Here is a 21,140-nt window from a genome sequence, read left to right as displayed (position 1 = left end):
GTTTGCTTTGGTAACATACAGTGTGCTTTGCCTGAACCAACACCGATAAGTTCCCTCATAAAGTGAAAACAAAACAAAGCAGAACAAATATCCATTTACTGACACAGCTACAGTGCGCTGCAAGGTTTTTCGCTGTTGTTGTTGTTGTTGTTGTTCACCGTTTGTCTGAAATATTTGTGTAGTTAGGAGCAGAAGCCGCGCAGCTGTCGACTCCGTTGGTTCTCCAGAGCAGGGTTTGTGTAGGGGGAGAGTGTCCGGCAGAGTGTGTGTTCACACAGCTGGGTGTGGCTTTGTTTGTCAAAGTCTCACCTGATCCTGACGTCCGTCGCTCCCTCTCCTTGTGCGCCTGCATCTGATGTTGCTCCAGCATCCTATGAATCGCAAGGTCGTCAGTGCTCTGAAGTTCTGCAGCTTTTAATCAATGTGTCTTCATACATCAAGCCTGATATGTGCTTTGACTGTCTCTCCAGAACACTGATGGTTGCCTTTATTATATTGAAAATGAACACGGTAGTCTATTGTATATGTAAATATATGCTAGTCTAGTGCACCAAATGTGTATTACTCCACCTATTTACTACAACTGGGTTTCCCGACCCTATTTCCAGCAATACAATTTTGCTTTAAAATTTCTTGTCCCAGATGTTTGGGATTTTTATGTTTTGATTTTCTCTTTGTGCATGTATGCAGCACTATACTCGTACCTCCTTTGTGCCTCACTTTCCTCTGAGGACGGCCCATTTTGGCGCTGGACGACTGGACCTGGAAGACACAAAGGGGAGAAGAAGAAAAAAATTCAAACACATAAAAGTAAAAAATCACTCAATCAACCATCATATGTACAATTCTGCAGCTTCTCTCTTGACCGTAAACCTTCGTTCCTTCTCAATAATTCCCATAAATTAAGTAAGCTTTCACAACATGATTGATTATTGCACTACAGAGAGAGAAAGAAATATTTAATACGCAACATAAAAAACACAACATACAGCCAAAAGTATGTAGATACCTTAACCTTTGGCGATATCTTTCCAATACGTAAGCCAGGATCTTAAATCTCATGGGGAGCTCATCATGAAAAGTGAAAACTATTTTAGCAACACGTGTCTACAACTTCTCATTTGTTTTGTTCCTGTCTTTCTAGTTTCCCAAATTGGTTCTGGTCTTGTCAAGAGAAACGTCTTTAAGCTGAATGTTTGTGCATTTTCAAATAAGTCCTAAAAGTTCTTATCACGGTCTCAGTGGTCAGTGCAGGAAACAGAGCAGTAGGCATCATGTGAGGCACTGTAGTTTTGCCCCAGAGAGCTCACAATCTGTTTATAATGTAATTTGCTCAACATGTTGCCAGCCACAGGAATCTCAACTTCAAACCACAGAAGGAAAAGAATCTACGACAGTGAAATAAACAGAAACGCTGAGGATATCATAGGAAAAGATCGTGCAAATATGAAAATATCCAACATGGGCTACAAGAGGGTTTGAGAGTGCAGAGATCCATGGAGGGGAGGAGGGCCATAAAACCCTTTCAATAAGAGATGATCAGTGTTTAATGACGTTGCCTCAAACCAGGCTCCATGTTAGCAGCCGGTGTTGAAAGTTAAATAATCAACTTGAGCCACATGACCGTCTTAGATTAGCTCTTTGCTTGTTGACCAACTACAGTCGGTCTTCACACGCCCCACACCCCAAACCACAGAGAGTTTTTTAGAGCTTCATTCTGGAGCGTCTATTACCGGGGGGAGAGCATCAGGCAGAGCACTTATCACATATCAACAGAATACCAGCCATTTAACTTCAGCACCCAACTGGATCATCAAGAACGCCCATGGGTGATATTTCCGTTTGCTGTGCGCCGAGCATGGGGGTGGCGGGCGCGGCGATGGGGGCAGTCAACAAGAGGCAGAGCTGCAACGAAGACTGAATGTGATGATCGATTATGTTTTACTCTTTCTTTAATATGCCATCAAACGTCAGTCCTTTAAGCACCTTTCATACACTGTGAAAAAGTGCTTTACAAGTGACTTACATGCTAATAATAAGACAATTGCAGGTTTAAAAGTGAAATAAAATGTGTATTATGTACTGTAATTTTGTCTATCCACACTGTTATTTTACTAATGTAATTTTTGTTTGGGTCCAACAAGAAGCTTTTCACTTCCTGAGGCTTAAAATGTGTTTCTTTATTTTCTGTGACATTTGATCCGGTCCATGAAAAAAAAAATGCAGGCTTAACTTGCTGATAATGACACACTTCAGTTTATTCTTCCGTGGCTGGGCCTTAGTTGTGCTGCAGGGGAAAGAAGATGTCCTTTCCCTCGCTCCCATGAACTCTGCCTGTTAGCTCTTAGAAATGTGTGCTCTGCTGGCAAAGCTGCACACTAAATTTAGCAAATATTCAGAGGGTTAAAAACAACAAAGCACTATTAGTCTCTTTGCAAAAAGAGAGAATACTGAAGTCATCTTATTAAGCAGCCGCTGATCTACAATAAGCTTTCAGAACACAGTGATGAAGATGCTAGGAGGAAGATGATTGCTGAATTGCTCTGTGACACTGCACAGGCTTTGTAAATACAGGTCCACTGTTCCAAGTGTTGGCACAACATTGTTCTTTAGTTGCATTTGTTTCCATCAACAGCAACACTTATTTGCCCAGACTCATATATTTAATCTTAAAGAAATCATTCAGGCATATAAAGCTACAGATACAGTGAAAACATCAGCTGCTGCGAACATCAGCCTACTCTCTGCTCCACCTTCCAACAACCGCAGCGTTTTCTCGGATTAGACTTCAGGGATTCAGTCTTTAAACATAATCCAGTGATTTATATTGATGCTTCTGCAGACATTAATGAGGTACATGTGAGGGAGACAATTATCCCCCCCCGATGCAGTGTATTGCACTTCATGTGTATCCATGGACACACACGTACAGTATATATGTGTGTGTGTGTGTGGATGTGTGTGTTTCTTCTGCCAAATGATGCATGGTATAGGGCTCTGGCTGTTGCCACGGTGAAGGTCAAAGTAGAACAGGGAGCCCAGGGGACCAGAGGGCCTGATCAGACATGTAAGCATTTCATCTGGATCTCAGGAGAACATTCTGAGCGTGTGCGACTTAATGTGATCAAAGAAAAACCAATTATTCCTCCCTGCTATACTCTGCCATTCTTTCTCTAGATAATGAATAAGACACAATCAAATAGCCTTATTTAAATAGCAGCAGAAAGAGAGAAACAGACAAATGGACACATAAATACACAATAATATCACAAAAGTCACACAAAAATGAATGTCCTTCTCTTATCCTGGCAGACGTGTCATCTTTTTTAGAGGCCACTATTACTCTTGTCAATGAACTAGTTACATTTCTCTTTTAAAGGTAGGTGTTAAGAAATGAATGTCTTCCTCAGCAGCCTCATGTTGTTCTCATTCTCAGTTTGCCGCTTGAGGTGGGTGGAAGGAAAATAAACTTCAGGTTGTAAGTTTATTTGATTATTTTCATTATCAATCAATCTGCTGATTTTTAAAACAATATTTTTATAATAATAAAAAATGAGTTTTAATGAAAGTCAAATGAAAGAGCCCCCAACAAAAATCAGAACGTCTCACAAGGGGATTTCTTTAAAAATCTCACTTCATTCACCAAAAGTCCAAAACTCAAAAATGTTCAGTTTACAATGATCGATGTAAAAAAACCGAACCACAGAATATCAGGTATTTTGTCACTGTTTTTGCTCGAAAAATGAATTTACAATTATTACTTACCCTAGTATCAAAACAGCTGTTGATTCCTGTTGATCAACTAATCAACTAACTTATTAATTATTAATTTACTAATAATTTAAACTCTGCAATGTTTCCAAAGTCGCACAACCAACAATTACCTACACATCCAAACAAACAGTCTCCTTTTCACAATGACGGAAATGGCTGAAGCTCAGTTACCATGGAAAACATGCCTGGCATGTTTCCTCTACCACACAACACTTACTGAGGATGATGATGGCTGAAGAAACCCGCCTGAGGACACCTGGTGAAATCTCTGGAGTCAACATAGTGAGAAACCTTTTCCCCCTAAATTATCCAACGTACCAGGGATGTTTCCAAAGCCTGTTTAATATCAGCACTGTACAGTAAAGACACCCTTTTGCTTTGCATGACCAGACCCCAAGATGCCACATCCAAATACACCCCAAAAACAGGAGGGCTGCCATGTGAGCCCATTGGGTAAGACATTAAGGCTCCTTATGGGATATTTTAGCCACCAACGGCAGAGTCACAAGGATGGGATGGGATGACACCACAGTTAAACACTCAGATATTCTCACATAGCGCACATACGACTTATAAGTAGCTCGTAACCAGAGCTGGTCAGAGGCTATTAAGTAAAGTTAGAGTAGGTAGGACTTTGACTTCAAATACAGTTCAAAGTTTCAACAGAATTAATTCACTGACCATGTAAAAAAAACAACATAAAACCCCAAAACATAAAACTCCACAGATCTGCTAATAAGAATAAATCTCTGCTTGTCTGCTTAATGTTATTATGTTATACTCTGAAAAGCGATGGTCAGCAATGCAACAGTTACAGGGAAAATATGAGATGCAAGCCACGTAGCCGCAGCTGATTTGATTCTTTTGCGCATGTCAAACACTTCTCTCTCACCATTTCCTTTCGGTCTCTGATCTATAAGTTGTCAGCCAGAGGTGGACATAAGCAAACAAATCTTTGTATGAAAGTAATATAACTATTTTCCATTCGGCAACCAGCCACCCTCTAATATTACTGTTATTGTTTGGTTTAGTGTAGCTGCAGTACATATAATTAACCAGCAGAGTGTAGTACAGCTTAGTTTAGTAGCATTCTAAGGCTTTGACCATTGCAGCTTTCTACATGTAGACATATAATCAACAATTCTGATTATCTTGAATTTTGTCTTAATCATCTTAAACATACTTCTGCTGTTAATATTATATTTTACATCCTGTTTAAAAATAGGTGGGTTTGGAACTATCCATCAAAGCATGTCGAACATGATCAAACTATGTCAAAACATTATTTTGAGGTGAAAAATAGATTCAAAATGATTGCAGGTGAGAGCTGTATCCCTCTGAAATCTATCTGAAGCTCCACTGAAAAACATCAGTGAATCTCCAACTCAAGCTGATGATTCAAAAACTTCCATCCCCCCATTTCTCTGCGGAGAAGAGCCGTTAAAACGTGACTCACTGAAACATTCAGAGAATGTCTTAGAATAACCTCATGGCCTGACAGGAAGTCCAACACAAACCAGGGGCATGAATGCTTCATGAGAAATTGTTAATCAAGGAGGGAATTTTTAATAGGATGGATTAAATAGAGATTAAAAGTGGGTGTTGAAATAATGTTAAGATGTGTTTATTCTATCCATCACGAATCCTCACCTCCGCTGTCAGGTGAGCTGAGGACGTTGAGGGCGAACAGCATGGCGTTGGAGAAGGTGGTGGCCTCCTCCTTACTGGCAAAGTTCAGCCCATAGACCTGGCGAGCGTCGCGCCACTGATGGAAGGTCGGAGTGGCCTGGTTGTACTTCAGGCCCTTCACTATGGAGTAGTTGATCACCACCTTTAATGGACCAAAAGCAAATGAGGCAGTGAACTCAAAATGTTACATAGATTTAATAATGTGTAAATCATGTGAGAAGACATGTTGCAAAAGAGTAAACAACAAAGTTTTCATCATCAGCTGGTGACGAAGGACCAGAAGGAGATTCTCGCTCATTTTCACCCCCTCATTTTAACAGCTGCCTCCCACCATGCACTCATGCAACAATGATATAATTTTCTTTTTTATTGTTTCTTGCTTCCTCTTTTTTGTTGTTAGCAAAGATATAGGGTTTTATATAAACATCATCATGTTGCACATTCAGCAATCATATTAGCATAAATCCATTACATAAGAGGACGAAACACAAACCTCTGTACTGACAAACAACAACAAAAAAAAAAATCAGCAAACCGTCATCCAATGTAATTAAATTCAAACTCCATGGATATGGTGTTATATTGTATTGTAAGTGGATTCCAGGTTTGATTCATTTTGTGAAACTTTACTGTAGTTTACAGTTAGTATTATCCTTTATTATCCCAAACCGCCTGATCATGTGTGATCAGTGAACATGGATCTAAAACGGGAAGCAAGCAGCATTTCCAAATGTTTTAGGAATTTGGAAACTCCAGAGTAGCTTGGACTGCAGACGTTAACAGAGCAACAGTGATGCGATTAAAAACCTAAACGTAGCAGTGTGTGTGACGCTGACCCTTTCCCTGGTGTCGCCCTCTCACCTGCTGGTCCTGCAGTTTCACACCCACCACTCTGAAGGTGTTGTTGGCAGTGTTGTGGTAGATGTTGATGCGACTGAAGCCCTGCTGCCCGGGCTTGATGGGCACCCACTTCTTACTGGCATCATCGTAAACCATCACAGAGGCCCGCGCCTGGCAGATACTCTGTTCACTGGACACAGAGAGAAGGAGAAAGAGAGTGTGTGTTAACATCATTCTGTCGGACGTGGAGACAGAGAGCCAGTCAATGTAGTTCCTCATAGTCTTTCTTTCATCTGTAATTAATGGGAATTTGATGGTTTGTAACAAAGGTTTTCACAAGAAGATCGATGCCTTTTTTTTCATAATTCAGCAACAATATTTCATGAGTAATAGGCAAAGATGTAAAAGGGTAGTGTCGTGCACAGCCAGTCCTATTTTTAGACACGGTGCCAGATAATAGATTTAGTGACTGAGAAAATGGAAAAGTATCAACAAAATCGTTCAAAGCTCCCACAACTCTATTAAGACTGAAAAGAAACGACCTTACCCTTAGCAACAGAAGCACAGATTTCAAAGCCCAGCAAAGTTCAGTAAATCATGTTTGAGCTTTTTAAAAAGTAATGAAAGAGAAACTTTGAAAGAGTTGAGTGATGAAAGCTATCTGAACAGAGAATAACAGGACTGTGATTCGGCTCACTCTCGGTTGTGAATATTGGATCACAGACATGCTTCAATGTAGTTTAACCCCTCGTACTGGTCAATTTGATCAATGAATTAAAACCAATGAAACAGAGTTACTGTGTCATTATCTGGTTGGCTGAGGGGGAGATACACCTTTCTGCAGCTACCACAACAAGTGACCGCTGCAACATAAACATACTGTACATACAGTCCCGTCACTGTAGGAATCGAACAGCCTGAGCATACCGAGGAGAGCGTGGGTTTCCATTTTTTCAAAGCTATAAACAAGACGTCAACCTAAAACTCAGCCCTGGTAAAAAAATTCCCCTTTACTGTGGCGTAGCAGCATCATTATGGCACATGAAGAAATGTGTGCGGGGCATCGGTGCAGGAGGCGTGTGCACGATGTGTCTGGTAATGACAGTGCGTTAAAAACGCAAGTGTTCGATCAGCGAACGTTTCGACAGCTGGAGACTCATTTGGTGCAGAAGTCACACAACACACACATGCACACGGCTACTGGGAAGCAATTAACGGCCGACTTTTGTGGCTCCATCACATCACAAATCACATCACAAAGTGACCACTGTCAAGTTAATGCAGCTTGAGACACACGTGCTGAGTGCGTGACTGCTGTTACGACCTTAGCACCACGTGCCGATTAGTTGTTAACACCGAGAGGTGATGTGGACAGGCAGAGGTGAAGTTACACTGCAGAACCTGTGAAGTGACTTAATGCTTCTCCAATTTTCACTTCCGATACCTCAGGGAGCGCCTCTCTGGCAGTCAGACACATTAAGCAGTCTGAAGGTGTGAAGGCCAAGAAAAGCAAACGAAAGAGCAATGTTAATGTGCTTAATGACTTTCAATGCATTATACCCCGACTTCAAATCTGCAGCAGTTCATATAAGATGACACAAAATGAAAAGAAGCAAAAGCAGATGGGGTCAGCTGGAAAAAGAGCTGAACTACAAGTGTGCAACGTGACAACATCTAAAGGGAACACTAGGGGAATCCCTTTTATTATTTGCCAGTTGTTTTCTTTCCTCTTTAACAATTAGTTGTTTGATCAATCAAGTGCCAGAAAGAAGTGAAAAAGATTGATGGCAGGTTCACAGAGTACTAAGTGACAACTCCAGACTTTTAGATTTGTCCAACTAGCACTTAAAACCCTCAAAACGAGGAAGCAGATCATCATGTTTAAGGAGCTGAAAACCACTGTCATCTGGCATTTTTGCTATAAAAAAATGTTAAAAGATGATTCAATTATCAGAATTTCGCTCACTCTTTTTTTATTTCCTTTGACTAATCGCAGAATTAACTTTTCAATGTAAGATGAGTCAAGAACAAAATGTGTGATGCATTGCTCTATTGTCTACTGATACTGAAGCGAATGAGATTATACAGTGTAGTTTTATATCCCCAGTGATTTACTACAGGAACATTAACAACAAATATGACAGAAAAAATATATAACAGATATATAAATAGGCTGATACATGAGGTTGTCTTTCGTAGAAATTACCAGCCCCTAGGAGGCCAGTAACATTCAAATGCCAACATGTGACCACCCCCCTCCACTGACAACCTTTTCCTTTAACGTGCCGCTCTGCGGGAGGAAGACAAAGTGACACCTGAAAGATCTTATCCAGTTTCCTCTCACTTCCCTTCCATCACCTGCTCTCCGGTTCCCTCGCAGACGTCTGAACAACCTCAAATAATTCGGCAGTGATGAGACAGCAGCTTCACTTATTCGTTGCATGTCCATCTTCTCCAATTAACTGCTTCACTACATCACACTAGTTTAAGGGGGTGACGCAGACTGGTCCTAATTTTGGTTTTGAGCTTTTGAAATATTTGTTGAAATCTTTTGTCAGAGCCTCAGCATGAATGAACCTTTTTCACAAAGCAGCTGTATACAGATGTTTACCTCCATGCAACATTATTTGAAAGTCTCAGTATGAATTCCATGGTACGTCACCTCGTCTCTAAGGGAGAAGCGTTTGAAGCTCGCCTGACAGATGGATTTCAGCAACAAAGCCCACGATTACAACCTCCCTCCCTCTGTCAAATATCCATCACTGCACACTGCACAACTGTTGTTGAGTTAACCAGCAGCAATATGGCTTCAAAGTTATCAAAACACACAAAGCTTCCAATTTATAGTTTCATTCAAAGAGATGGTTGAGTTTCATGCTTGGGTGTTGAAAGCAGGCAAAAGTAGGACAAAAGCGAGATGCTGGTTACACAATAGATATCCTCCATCTACAGACAAACAGGAAGTTGAAAAAATCAAACAGGAAACATGTTTGTCATTAACACAAATAGATATGAATCTGAAGTTCAACAAATACATTTAAATAGAACACAGGATCCAAACCCAACAATTCACACAAATAAAATCCAAAATCACGTTTGACAGCGCTGATACAAAAAAAAATCAACCTTAACATCATGCCACTGTTATCATACTAATTATGTGTCAAGAAAAACTAAAAAGCTATAGTTGTCCTTTTCTGTGGAAAATAACCAGGCGGGAGGATACAGCAGTCTGAAAAGTCTCTACATTTGAGGAGAAGCTCCTATAAAGGCATCACTAGAGAAATCATGTTTCATATGTCTCTACATAAGTGAAACAGACTCTCTAATCACATAACAGACACTTCAGAGAGCCGACAGACCACCAGAGAGGGAGGTGGCTGCATCTCTGTGATGGATCCACTTACAAAAACAGGCCCTATTCCTGGAGCCGTCCGGGGCCAGAGGGATGTACAGGCCTCGAACCCGATGCTGGCGGTTTCAGTTCTCATCAAGCAGGCAGAAATAAAGCGGGCGTCTCATCTACTCCTCCTTTACAAACAGCGTGTTGCTCAATCTACACGTCATGAGAAGTTACTGTTCACTAGTTCCTTGGCACGAGCCCTTAATTCGAGCAGCTCAGCTCATTTCACTACTTCTGACAGTGGGTTAAATGCTTGTGTGTGTGATCCAATTACTGACGGTGCCGGATCTTCTCTGGATCACATGACTTAAGGCGAGACAAGGCACAGTGGGGCACATGATAGCTGTTAAACATCGCAGCTGCTTCGGACAAGTTTCATTTTTTTCTTCAATCCAGTGGCCTTTTTTTTGCACAAATGATTCATACATGATGGATTTTTTTTAGCCATAAAAAAGTGTGATTGAGTAGAAGTATGAGAAGAGGCAAAGATCACAGAGTGACTGCATTTGTAACGAAGGCCTAAAGTAAAAAAAAAAAAGGTCAGTTTGATGACAATCACAATCAGTGACTTTAAAATAACAAGATGAATCAAACGCAAAACAGGAAGAACTGAAGGTCAAACTGAAGCAATATTCAACATTATTTTACAATTTTGAAATTAATTAAAACATACAGAAGAGGATGATGCAGACATTCATCCCTGTTTTGATCATTCCAAGCTGCCAATGTTTTTGGCCACTCAGGGGCAGAACAACAGACAGTCAACACAACATTACACAAACTGACTACCTCATAAAGTTAATATACAATATTCCTCCTCCTTTTATCATTATCTTGTGCTTCTAAATGTTGCACTTGGTAGTTGTTAACTTTGCTTGCTTGCATGAAGCTTCTCAAATATAAATAACTTATTTGAAGGTGCATATGGGGGGAACTGCAAATTCAGGCGATATTTCTATGTGGGTTTATCACTACAGGTAGCCTGTGATCCATTGTGTGTATACAAATATTGATTAGCCACTATAAGTCGGTTTTTAAAAGGTCCTGAATGATTGCACCACCTACAGCTGACTGATCATTTGGGCGGTTTCCCACTTAAGGCAGCTCCAGTCCTCTGGGTTTATGCCTGCTGGTATTTTCCTTCTTATATATTCTATATACTATCTTTAAAAATGCATTAGCTCTTCTCCACTGCCAGCTCATGAATAAAAAAAGAAATACTGTACGTCTCTCACAGCGCATTGATAAACTAATAAGATGAGCTCAAATATCTAAAAGAAATATATATTTCTAAGGTCTGTCTTTATTAGCTGACAATATATTTGTGCTGGTGAAATGAAAAAAACATGCACTCTGAATTTGAAGTACTAGTCTGGTTATTTCCAGGAAAACAAAGGACCAACTTGACTTGATTTGGCCGCCAGCTCTCCTGTCTGAGCAATTCAGTTTGTTTTTGCTGGACTAAGCAGATTTCTCAGTAGAGGCTCAATGATATTCAGCTCAAACGGCGGGGAGAAGGAAAAAAAAAAGGAGAGAGGAGAAAGGAGCGCAGAGTGAGAGCAAGATGAAAAACAAAAGAGGCAGAGAGGATATGAAGGCTCCTGCCACACCGAGCGCTTCCTCATGTCAAATAAGCCTCATGTGCGAGTGGTGAAAAAGGAGGCCACATTCCCAGGCTTTTGAATTAAGCCAAGCACTTCCCTGCGCACATGGTTAGACATATGTGCCCCCCTCTCACCCCGCCTCCTCCTCCACATAAATCCCATACATGCACACTTTGAGCGTCATGGCTCTGTTTTGTCCCTTTCAGACCCGTCGTCCATTAGCAGAGAGAAACGGTGCCTGGACCGGATCCAGTCCAGAAATCATGATGGGTTGAGTGTGTATATTAGGATCAGTACTCCCATGTTTCTGTGAGATTCAGCAGCTGATTAGATCACAGGACGTATTTAGGCTGGGGAAATGTTTCCTCGACACACTGTGGGAGCAGGTCAGGGTGCTGGTGGGGAGTGCGAGGCGTTCTCTCTGGGTGCAGCACCTGAGGGCAGAGCTTCTGCTATCATGGCAACTAACTTTTGCTGCAGGGATAATTGTTTCATCGCGCTGGCGCACAGTAGAAGGCAACTTGGACGGACCCGAACGAACGATGAGTCATTCAACGCATCCCTGCTCGCCCGGCTCATGGCAGCTGTTTAGATTTGTTGTGCCCTTTGTTTCTGTGATGAAAAGAAAAGATATATAGGCTATTCATGGTTCTGTGTTCCATGACAAAGCTGTGAGGAATGCTCATAAGACTCTGTCCCTTTTTGTTAAATTTTCCATGAAGAGGGCAGTAAGTCATGCTTAGCTTTATTACAGTATGATTATTGTAGCATCTCTGACAACTCTAAGAGGGACGCAGGCCAGCAAAAATAATATTATATTAATACCACTGTAAAATTAGATTGTAAGACCTGATGAGCATAATATACTTTGTGGGCATATGAGTGGTGTTGCTATAATATCAATGATGTATTGTTTAATGTTACATCATTTAAACGTTTAAATGTTTATACTGTCTGTAACAATTGTTTATGTACGTATGTGTGTTTTCAGTGTATTTCCGATGAAATTTAATCCTTGCTGTGACATTGATCTTATAGCACAGGTCCCAACTCTTCCCTCATCTAACTTGCCAAGGTAATTCCAGATTAGATTTAAAGCTGTCACAGTTATGACAAACAAACGCCACCAATTATGATACACATGACTGCCGCTGCGTAATGTGGGTATAGTAATGAAAAGAGACCAGACAGTTTGATGAACACAAACAGATAGTCCAAATGGTTAGTTACCCCTGATCATTTGTTGCATCTCATGGGTGTATCAGTTGGTCTGACAAATTAACTTATCAAAGTTATCAGTTCATCTCATGGTAATTAATGACGTTAAGCGTCATGACCTCCTGTATAACGAAAGCCAACTGACAGGCTTCCTGTGCAGCAGGAGTGATAATTAGCCCATAGCTGTTCAGTGACTTACAGACGGTGTCAGGGATGGGTTAGAAATCAATTCAGAGGATGTCTGGTCAATAAGAAATGTCATTTCTGAATGCTGTATACTGACATGTCTGTCCTGAGAGGCGAGAGACAAAAGATGATGTCTTCAACAACTAAATACAGTTTATGTTGTAAAATAAGCATATTCTAAAATGATCCATCCTGGTTGTGTTTATGCTTGGACAGAAGCAGAGATGTAGACAGGCCAAATAATTCACAGACTACAGTGAAATATAAAAGACAGTTCAAAATTCAAAGGCTACTTCAACACCGCATGTCGTAAAGTGCTGCAACTCTTTTTCAAAGAGGAACAGAAATACATAATTATACACCCACGCACAGCACATTATGGTACCCATACTGTGCATACACCCAAAATAACGGTCACTGATATTTTTAGCGAAGGGAAAGCTTAGAACAACAGGAGCAGGCAGGCACACACAGATTGGTTACTGGGTATGGATTCAGTTAGTTGTCCGTTATTATTATGCTCACCACGAGGATTAGAGTCTCCAGGGTTCACTGGGCATTTTGGGACAGCCGCCGCCTGCGTATAGCATGGGTGGGGTGTATACATTTACATCATGGATGCCTGTGTGTGTGTTATGGGTGGGTGTGGGGGTCCAGCTGACAGAAGGAAGATGTCTGTCTGACTGACTGGATTACAGACAGAGCCTGGCAGGCGGCTCATTACCTCACTGCAGTCTTAAATCTAAATTAACCAGGACTTAACTCTCGTACAAGACCTCTAATCTGCTCCACGGGGAAAGTACTGTTCACAGGCACACGGAGGGAAAAGAGGCCTGGGGGAACTAAAAAAAGCACAGACCAACTTTAATGCTGAGAAACAGTGTGAAGCCTGGTCATTTGTAAGTGGGCAAACAAAGCGCAATTAGCTCGAACAGCGATGTGTGATCGATGCCAGATTTCAGGAATTGCAGTATTGATGCCACATGTGACGTAACACTGCTGCGAAGAAGGAACATGTTTTTAAAAGTTAAGAACTTCAAATACAAACATCCAATTATTATCAACGTCCCGACTATCTACATATTGTCACGCATTTCAAATAAAATTTGGAAAATGTTCTTGATTATGTTGGTGGGTAATATTGGTTGGTCTGTCCACCACTTTGGTCCAGACAATTGACTGTACATAAAGATGGAAGACGCATCTCTACTTCCTCCGACTGGACAAAAATGAAGCCAAAATATCCTGCATATGGCTGCTGCCATCCTGCGCTGGTGATGTCATTTGGACTCGTGATTGTGGCGTGGAGCTACAAAAGACAACCTTAAATGACAGACACTAACCAAACTAAATGAATGTGTACTTTGACTTTTTAATTTGGTCCATGTCCTGTCCACTAACATGGAGGAGGCAGAGTTTATGACAAGTACTGCAGCCAACCACGTGAACAAGAGGTTTTGGTTTTACTTTTAGGGACCTGTCATAACGTCCATCTTTATTTACAGTCTAAGGTCCAGACTCAAACTGGCTGCAAGCATACAGCGCAGACATTAGAGTGAGTCCACTCATCTAACTCCCCACAAGGTGCCTGCATTAACATGTTTCCGAAAATGCCAAACTACTCCTTAAAGTTTAGTAGTTAATCAAAAATAGATTCAAACAAATTTACAAGTTAAGTCAATGCAAATCTTCAGCTACTATTATTCAATAAATCAATGCCGTCGCATATTTTCTGACAAACATAGACAACTTCTACATTGTTTCTAATTCTAGAAAGGGCATCACCACTGAAGAGAGAATTTGGTTTCATAGAAAGACTTTAAATTAAGCTTTATTTGCATTAGAAAATATCTCCCATCTCCTTAACTAATGCATCACTGCAGTATTAAATTCTGTACTGGCACACAGCTCGGTTCAGAGTCTCATAATCTATACTGTGTCAAAGCCTCAGTGTCCCTGACCCATCATGTTGTCCAGATTGCGATCACTGTATTACTATCATAGTTTATCTAACCCCCGTCCGGCTAATGCACAAAGTACAGTGCAATACTGCAGAATGGGCTAAAATTAAGCTCCAAATGGGCAGTGGTGGAGGTGGTGTGCTATGGTCATACTGCGGTCTTAATGGTATTAATGGAACCACATTCATGTGCTTATGTCCTTAACTGAATTTCCCGGTTGTTGTTGTGTGCAAAAAGCTCAATCTCAAGCCATGATGTGTCGGTTTGCAGCGCTGCTACTTTTAGTTCACACAGAGAACGGTAGGAGTGATTGAATGACATATATTCTGTATTTTCCTGACTGTGTCATTTGCAAGTATCGCAATTTACTGCAGTGCATGAAAGTGTACGTATGAATGAAGTGTGAATGGCTCTTAATTGTACCAGCGACAAAATAAACCCATAAAAAAGGCTCATTTCATTCCACAAACCAACACTAAACATGACAAAAGGGTCGGACAAAAACATACTAACATATCTAATGTAATATTTACTCATATGTTATTTACTTAACATAGATGTTCTCATTCTCCCTGTTGTAATTATAATAATAGGAGTTTTATATTGTAATGTCATTATATAGTAATCTATAAGAGTTGGGAAATATGATCGATAGTCATTATCCTTAACACAAGTGACATCAGGGTAGGCAGAAAATATTCCACACATACATGGGTAAATACTACGATGCCACTAGTATATCAAATACTACTGCAGTACGTGCTTTCTCATTCCATGGTAAACTGTGTATCCTCTAAGCACTACATAAATAACATTGTAAAGGTTATATCCGAAATCTACAAAAAACGTAATTCTATATTGAATTAAACAATGAAGCATTTTTTTCCAACACAGCAAACCGCAAAGAAGGCTTATCATATTGTAATGGCCAGATCCTTGTGTCCTACATACTGAATGGTTCACGCCAGTTTTAAGCAGCAGCTGCACATGCTGTACACATAAAACCTCATTGTCCTTTATTTTTAAATGAAACCCCCCTGCTCTTCTTCCTCTCCCTCATGAAAACAAGACAACCAACAGAGCCGTTTGATCCTACACTTCTCATCTGGGAAGGCAGCAGTGAGAAAAACCTCCATCCCTTCCCTCTATATGTTCCATCCTCCTCTTTCCCATCAAAAGAAAGCGAGAGAACAAGAGACTAGGCGCTGGCCCAAAAGGTTGCAGTTTTAGCCAGAAGCCATGCTTTCTTCAATACTGGTGTGAATTAATCATGTATGGAGCCTTTACAGAGCCGTGCTATTCAGAGATGCTCCATATGAGGCTGCTGAGTGTTTAGGATAAAGATGTCAGCAGCAGTGGGCTGCATCTGTCTGACAGCAACGCTGGCTTTGACTGAAAAGATGCAAAGGGCCGGGAGGAAAAAAAAAAAAAGAGGATGATCAAACAGATCAGATTTAAAACTTCTTCAAATCTCTTCTACCCACAAGATAACAACAACAAAGTGCTTTGCATTTTTGTGCCAAATCAAATTTTTCATGGACACAATATCTTTATTCTTTATCTTAACAACAGTATGTTGAGGCCAGATTAAGATTACAGATTAGTATTTTAGCTCTGATTAAAAATACAGCAGGGACAGATTTGCCTGTCTGTGATGTTGGAACGTCACAACCCTTTTCTTTGCACAAAACAATCAAACCCAGGTGACCCAAGAGCCGGACGTCAAGTGTGAAAAATCTGAACCGTGACAATCTCAGTTAAATTCAACCCAAAAACATTTCAATTTCCCTCTGCTTTCAGTTTACTTTCTGCCTTTGACATTCACTTTTATCACTCATCACTGACATGTACTGGAATAATGATAAAAAGGATCGCACACCCACGCACACACTGTCAAACAAAGTGTTGGTACAAACCTGGCAGCGATGTGGCTATAAAACAATCCTGAGTCACTGACACTCTGAGGGAGGCAGTAACGCAGCACTTGGAGCCGATGTACGTCCATTTTGGCAAACAAGAAAAACAACAGCAACAGTAGTAGTATATGACCCAAATTCCCTTGTGTGCTTCTCCGTTACCTTAAAACAAAAGCTCACAAATGCAATTTAATCTTCCTGCTGAAAGCCTGTGACATACATAAAAAACAAAAGGCGACGGCTGCACACACAAAAATACAAAAACCGTCCACTTAAAAATGAAATGGGATTAAAATCCAGATCTGAATTCTTGTACTCCTGCATCCACAGTGATGATCAACAAAGAGATGACTGATGGACAGACTGGCAGAGATGAAGTCATTGACCAGCCTGTTGTCTGACCGCATTATAGATGAACGTGTGTGTGTGTGTGTGTGTGTGTGTGTGTGTGTGTGTGTGTGTGTGTGTTGTGTCACTGAACCTCTGTGCTATTGTCATACTGTTAACCCAAGGGAGATTACCTCATATCCGTCTCAATCAGCCTCTACCCCCAACACTACAGTTTACTGACTGGATGTGTGTTTGTGTGTGTGTGTGTGTGTGTGTGTGTGTGTGTGTGTGTGTGTGTGTGTGTGTGTGTGTGTGTGTGTGTGTGTGTGTGTGTGTGTGTGTGTGTGTGTGTGTATGTGTGTCAGGGTGGGATGTGTTGGGGTTGCTGCTATTGCCCCCTCCTCCTCTGACTTGCTGTTGCCATAGCCACCCAGTATTAAGCAGAGGCTGAATTAACAACCAGCGGTCTATAATGTGGTCAACTCCTATTGATCGGGATGCTCTCCACCTCAGAGGACAGATGTAGCATGTGAACATAGAGCTACATGTACAACAGACATTAATTAACTGGAGGAGTTGTGCGTGCTAAATGTCCATTAACACCCGTATGACTAACTGTAACGCTCAATCCAAATCTGACACACAGGAGGGGCAGCGATCAGCCTGATCAATAGCCGAGGGGTGGGGGACTTTATTCAGAGTGCGTTCCCAAATTATTTACACAACAGCTAGACCGATAAATCGCCTGGTATGACCCGACCGATATTGGTATTGGTGAATAATAGCGGCCTATGAGTAAAACAAAATTAAAGTACAGTAATGTCACAATATGTTTGTGGTAGGTTAGAGACCGTTGATTTTCTAACTGTAAAATGCACTGAATTTTATGTCTTTGTCACACAAAAAAGCACAAATCTAAGGGATCTGTATGAAATTGTTTATGTTAAAAAATACAATAGGCCAATGCGGTTCCCAAATATCAATATCTCTAAATTCAGCATCATTCGGGGTATAACTTTAAAATCAAAAGATGCAATGAATACACGTCTCTTTATCGCGCGCGCGCACACACGCGCGCACACACACACACACACACACACACACACACACACAGGGGAACGTGACTGGGCATCACCAAATGCCACGTGTGATTGGTTTAACGAGGATCACTTTCAGCAGGGATTGCTTGAACCGATACGCCAGTCATCAGAGATTTTTGTTTTTTGGGGCTCGCTGTTATCACCTGTGCCAGGCTGAACTATACTATTGGCTCATCTGTGACTCTGAGTGCCCAGCTGCCCTTCAACACATTTCTGTGGCAGGCCGGGCAAATGTTGGCTTGTTCTGTGACAGACGAGGCTAGGTCGCGCCCTGAGGCGGGGGACACCGCTTGCTCCCTAACATTTATATAATGATTACAGGCAACAGTCAACTGCTCCAGGGCAAATGATCACATTCCACATCTAACGGTAAAATGTGGATATGATTCCCCTGTTTTCCCCTGTTTGTCATCATCATAATTGAAGTGAGTGTAAGTGATCTACAGTCAATAAGAAGGGCTGGGTCCTTTCACCATTGTTTTCCTAAACTTTTTAAGACAAAACTAGAGGGGTTGACATAATAAGCGGATTACAAACATGAAAGGCAAACCAATTCTTCGGACATTTTCCGGGGGCTTGCCGTTCACACATAACGAACACAGCAGGAGTCCGAGTCAGACTCGTTCACGCCAACAGGAACATTTCCAGAGCATTCTGTGGCGTCTGTGTGGGGCATTCAGGGGGCAGGAAATGACGATAATTCTGTTGCACTGCAGAAAGCAGCGTTTTTGTTTACACTCATCAACACGCCCACTCGCCCGCTGTGAATTGTCCAGATTTTCCAGCTGTATTCTCAGTCTCACATGGGCTCACGTTGACATTTTCCGGAAAATTTTACATGGGGGCTGGCAGAAGAAGTCAGAAATGTCCAGAGCATCATTTGCAGACATTTGCGTTCTCACATACAGCCCGTCTGGAAAATTTCAGGAAAATGTCTTGACTTCAGTGCATGTCTGACAGCAGCTGTCGTAATACTAAAGTAGACATGATGGCTCAGCAGGCAGTCATTGTTCAGTACAGTGAGCCACAACAGTCCAATATCTATTAGATATCTTTGACACAAAACTAGTTTTATAATGATGAACAGTTTTATGATATTGAATGTCACGTATCTTTGGAACTAAATCAAGGCTTGATTAGGAATCCTCAAGAGATAATAAGTGGTAGCATATTATCTACACGCAGCCATGAAGCCTCCCAGGAAGTAATCAGCATACTGACCCCCATAATGACATCACTTATTCATTACATACATCAATAGACGCCAGTTATCCCTCAGGCTAATTGTCACATACAGGACAATAATGATAGCCTAGCCCCCAGTTCAACACCACCCCTCCCCCACCTCTCCTCCTCCTCACTGCACCTTCCTCAGCTCTGTGCGTTCCTCTCCCGTCACTAATCCTGATCCTTAAAGGGAAAACGCCGCTTCCACTTGGAGAAGACACGTCAGAGGAGACGTATGAAGACGGATACACCGGCGTGACACACTGAACATTAGCCGGCGTCTGTGTCTGCAACGACTCTGTGATCACCCAGTCACCGTGGAGTTACACAAACCTGTGGACTCATACATAATGAACATGCTGTGAGAGAGGAGCAGAGAGAGGTTTCCCCTCTGATGTACTGTACTTTACAGTAGAGTACTTGAGTATATGCGGTCAAGCGTAAACCTCTGATGTTCTCTCTTCGGCCCCACTCTCCTCCACATCTGCACTTGAGCTTCAGCAAATCACCATGTCCCGCTGTAATCTGCCGGGGCCATATTACACCGAGACCCCCTCTATCCTTGTATCATCTGGCTTTTGATAGTCCCACTCATTCGGCCTTTCAGAGATTAGCGCGCTCTATCCCTTTCTTCCCGTCTTTCTTTCTCACGCACACACACACACACACACAAACAAACACACACAACGCGTCAGATGGGATCAATCTTGGGAACGAGCGAGAGCAGCTGAGCACGCACACGCACGCACGCACACACACACACACACACACACACACACACACACACACACACACACACACACACACACACACACACACACACACACACACACACACACACACACACACACACACACACACACACACACACACACACACACACACACACACACACACACACACACACAGAGAGAAGCCCCTCTACCCATGCAGGGGGAAAAAACCCCAGAACCAATGACAGATTGCTAAAGGGTAACCAATCAGGCTAACAGCTGGCTACAGAGAAAACACAGACAGAGGGGTGGAAAGAAGGAGACAGACAAGGGAAAGTCAGCAATTCCTCGAGGAGACTTTCCTCTCCCATTTTTTCCCCTCGCTCTCTCTCTCTCTCACTCTCTCTCCAACTCGAGCCAGCTACATTATCCAACAGCATGTAAAGCTGGAACAATGTGGCTGAGAGACACACCGAGAGAGTCCCTGCAGATAAACAGTCCTACAAACTCCGTTTTGCAGAACCACACAAATTCTGTGGTCTGAAAGCGGAGCCAGGCTTTAAACAGAAACACCAGAGAGAGAGAGGGAGCAACATCATTGCCACACGATCCAAAGCCAGATTTACTCAAACAACTCACCGACGAACAGAGAGAGAGGCAGAGGAAGAGGTGATGGTGTGGAGTCGTGCTTTGCCTTACCCAAAATCATCCAGGGAATACATGTCGCCGGAGAAGACGACAGCACAGTCCTCGACGGAGAGGATGAAAGGAGGTATAAAGGGGAGAGATTATGGAGGAGAGGGGGAAGTGTCAGCCTGAGAGGAGAGAGCGGTACACATGCTGTCCGACGCTGAAGCAAACGCCACCTTTCCCCCCCTTCCTCACATCCTGTTTAAATGTTTAAAGATCCACCACGCCAACAGAGCAGACGTACAGTAAGCCTGAGAGAGTAGGAGGGAAGGAGCGAGGGGGAGAGAGATGAGGAGTGTTGCAAAAGAGTGAGGGAATGTGTGAGAGAGAGAGAGAGAGAGAGAGAGAGAGAGAGAGAGAGAGAGAGAGAGAGAGAGATAGGGAGAACATGTGACCAAAGCAGACCAGTCATCTCGCTCTGCTTCAACGATTTCAGTCTTTCAACCTCCAAGGAATCATTTCCACTGGATGGAAATTACATGGTAGCTT

The 21,140-nt window shown here is 42.0% G+C and overlaps 1 protein-coding gene across 5 annotated transcripts in view; it reads right to left on the bottom strand.

Moving 5' to 3' along the window:
- Positions 1–21,140, bottom strand: part of evla (Enah/Vasp-like a) — a 32,231-nt gene that overhangs the window by 7,119 nt on the left and 3,972 nt on the right. For 2 of the 5 annotated variants that reach the window (XM_047337544.1, XM_035611374.2), the window contains exons 1-5: positions 20,661–20,958; positions 6,325–6,493; positions 5,425–5,605; positions 705–762; positions 310–371 (exon numbers count right to left, since the gene is read on the bottom strand). In XM_047337544.1, coding sequence (XP_047193500.1) covers positions 310–371; positions 705–762; positions 5,425–5,605; positions 6,325–6,493; positions 20,661–20,683 — 493 coding nt within the window. In that variant the 5' untranslated portion in view covers positions 20,684–20,958. Of the gene's footprint in view, positions 1–309; positions 372–704; positions 763–3,991; positions 4,175–5,424; positions 5,606–6,324; positions 6,494–20,660; positions 20,959–21,140 lie in introns of those variants that run through there. The other 3 variants (XM_047337548.1, XM_047337545.1, XM_047337547.1) reach the window with 3 other exon arrangements.

This window comes from Scophthalmus maximus, chromosome 15 (assembly GCF_022379125.1).
Source record: "Scophthalmus maximus strain ysfricsl-2021 chromosome 15, ASM2237912v1, whole genome shotgun sequence".
Classification (NCBI taxonomy): domain Eukaryota; kingdom Metazoa; phylum Chordata; class Actinopteri; order Pleuronectiformes; family Scophthalmidae; genus Scophthalmus; species Scophthalmus maximus.
Note: the sequence above shows the minus strand (reverse complement) of the source record. Positions and strands in the feature narration are given on the sequence as shown.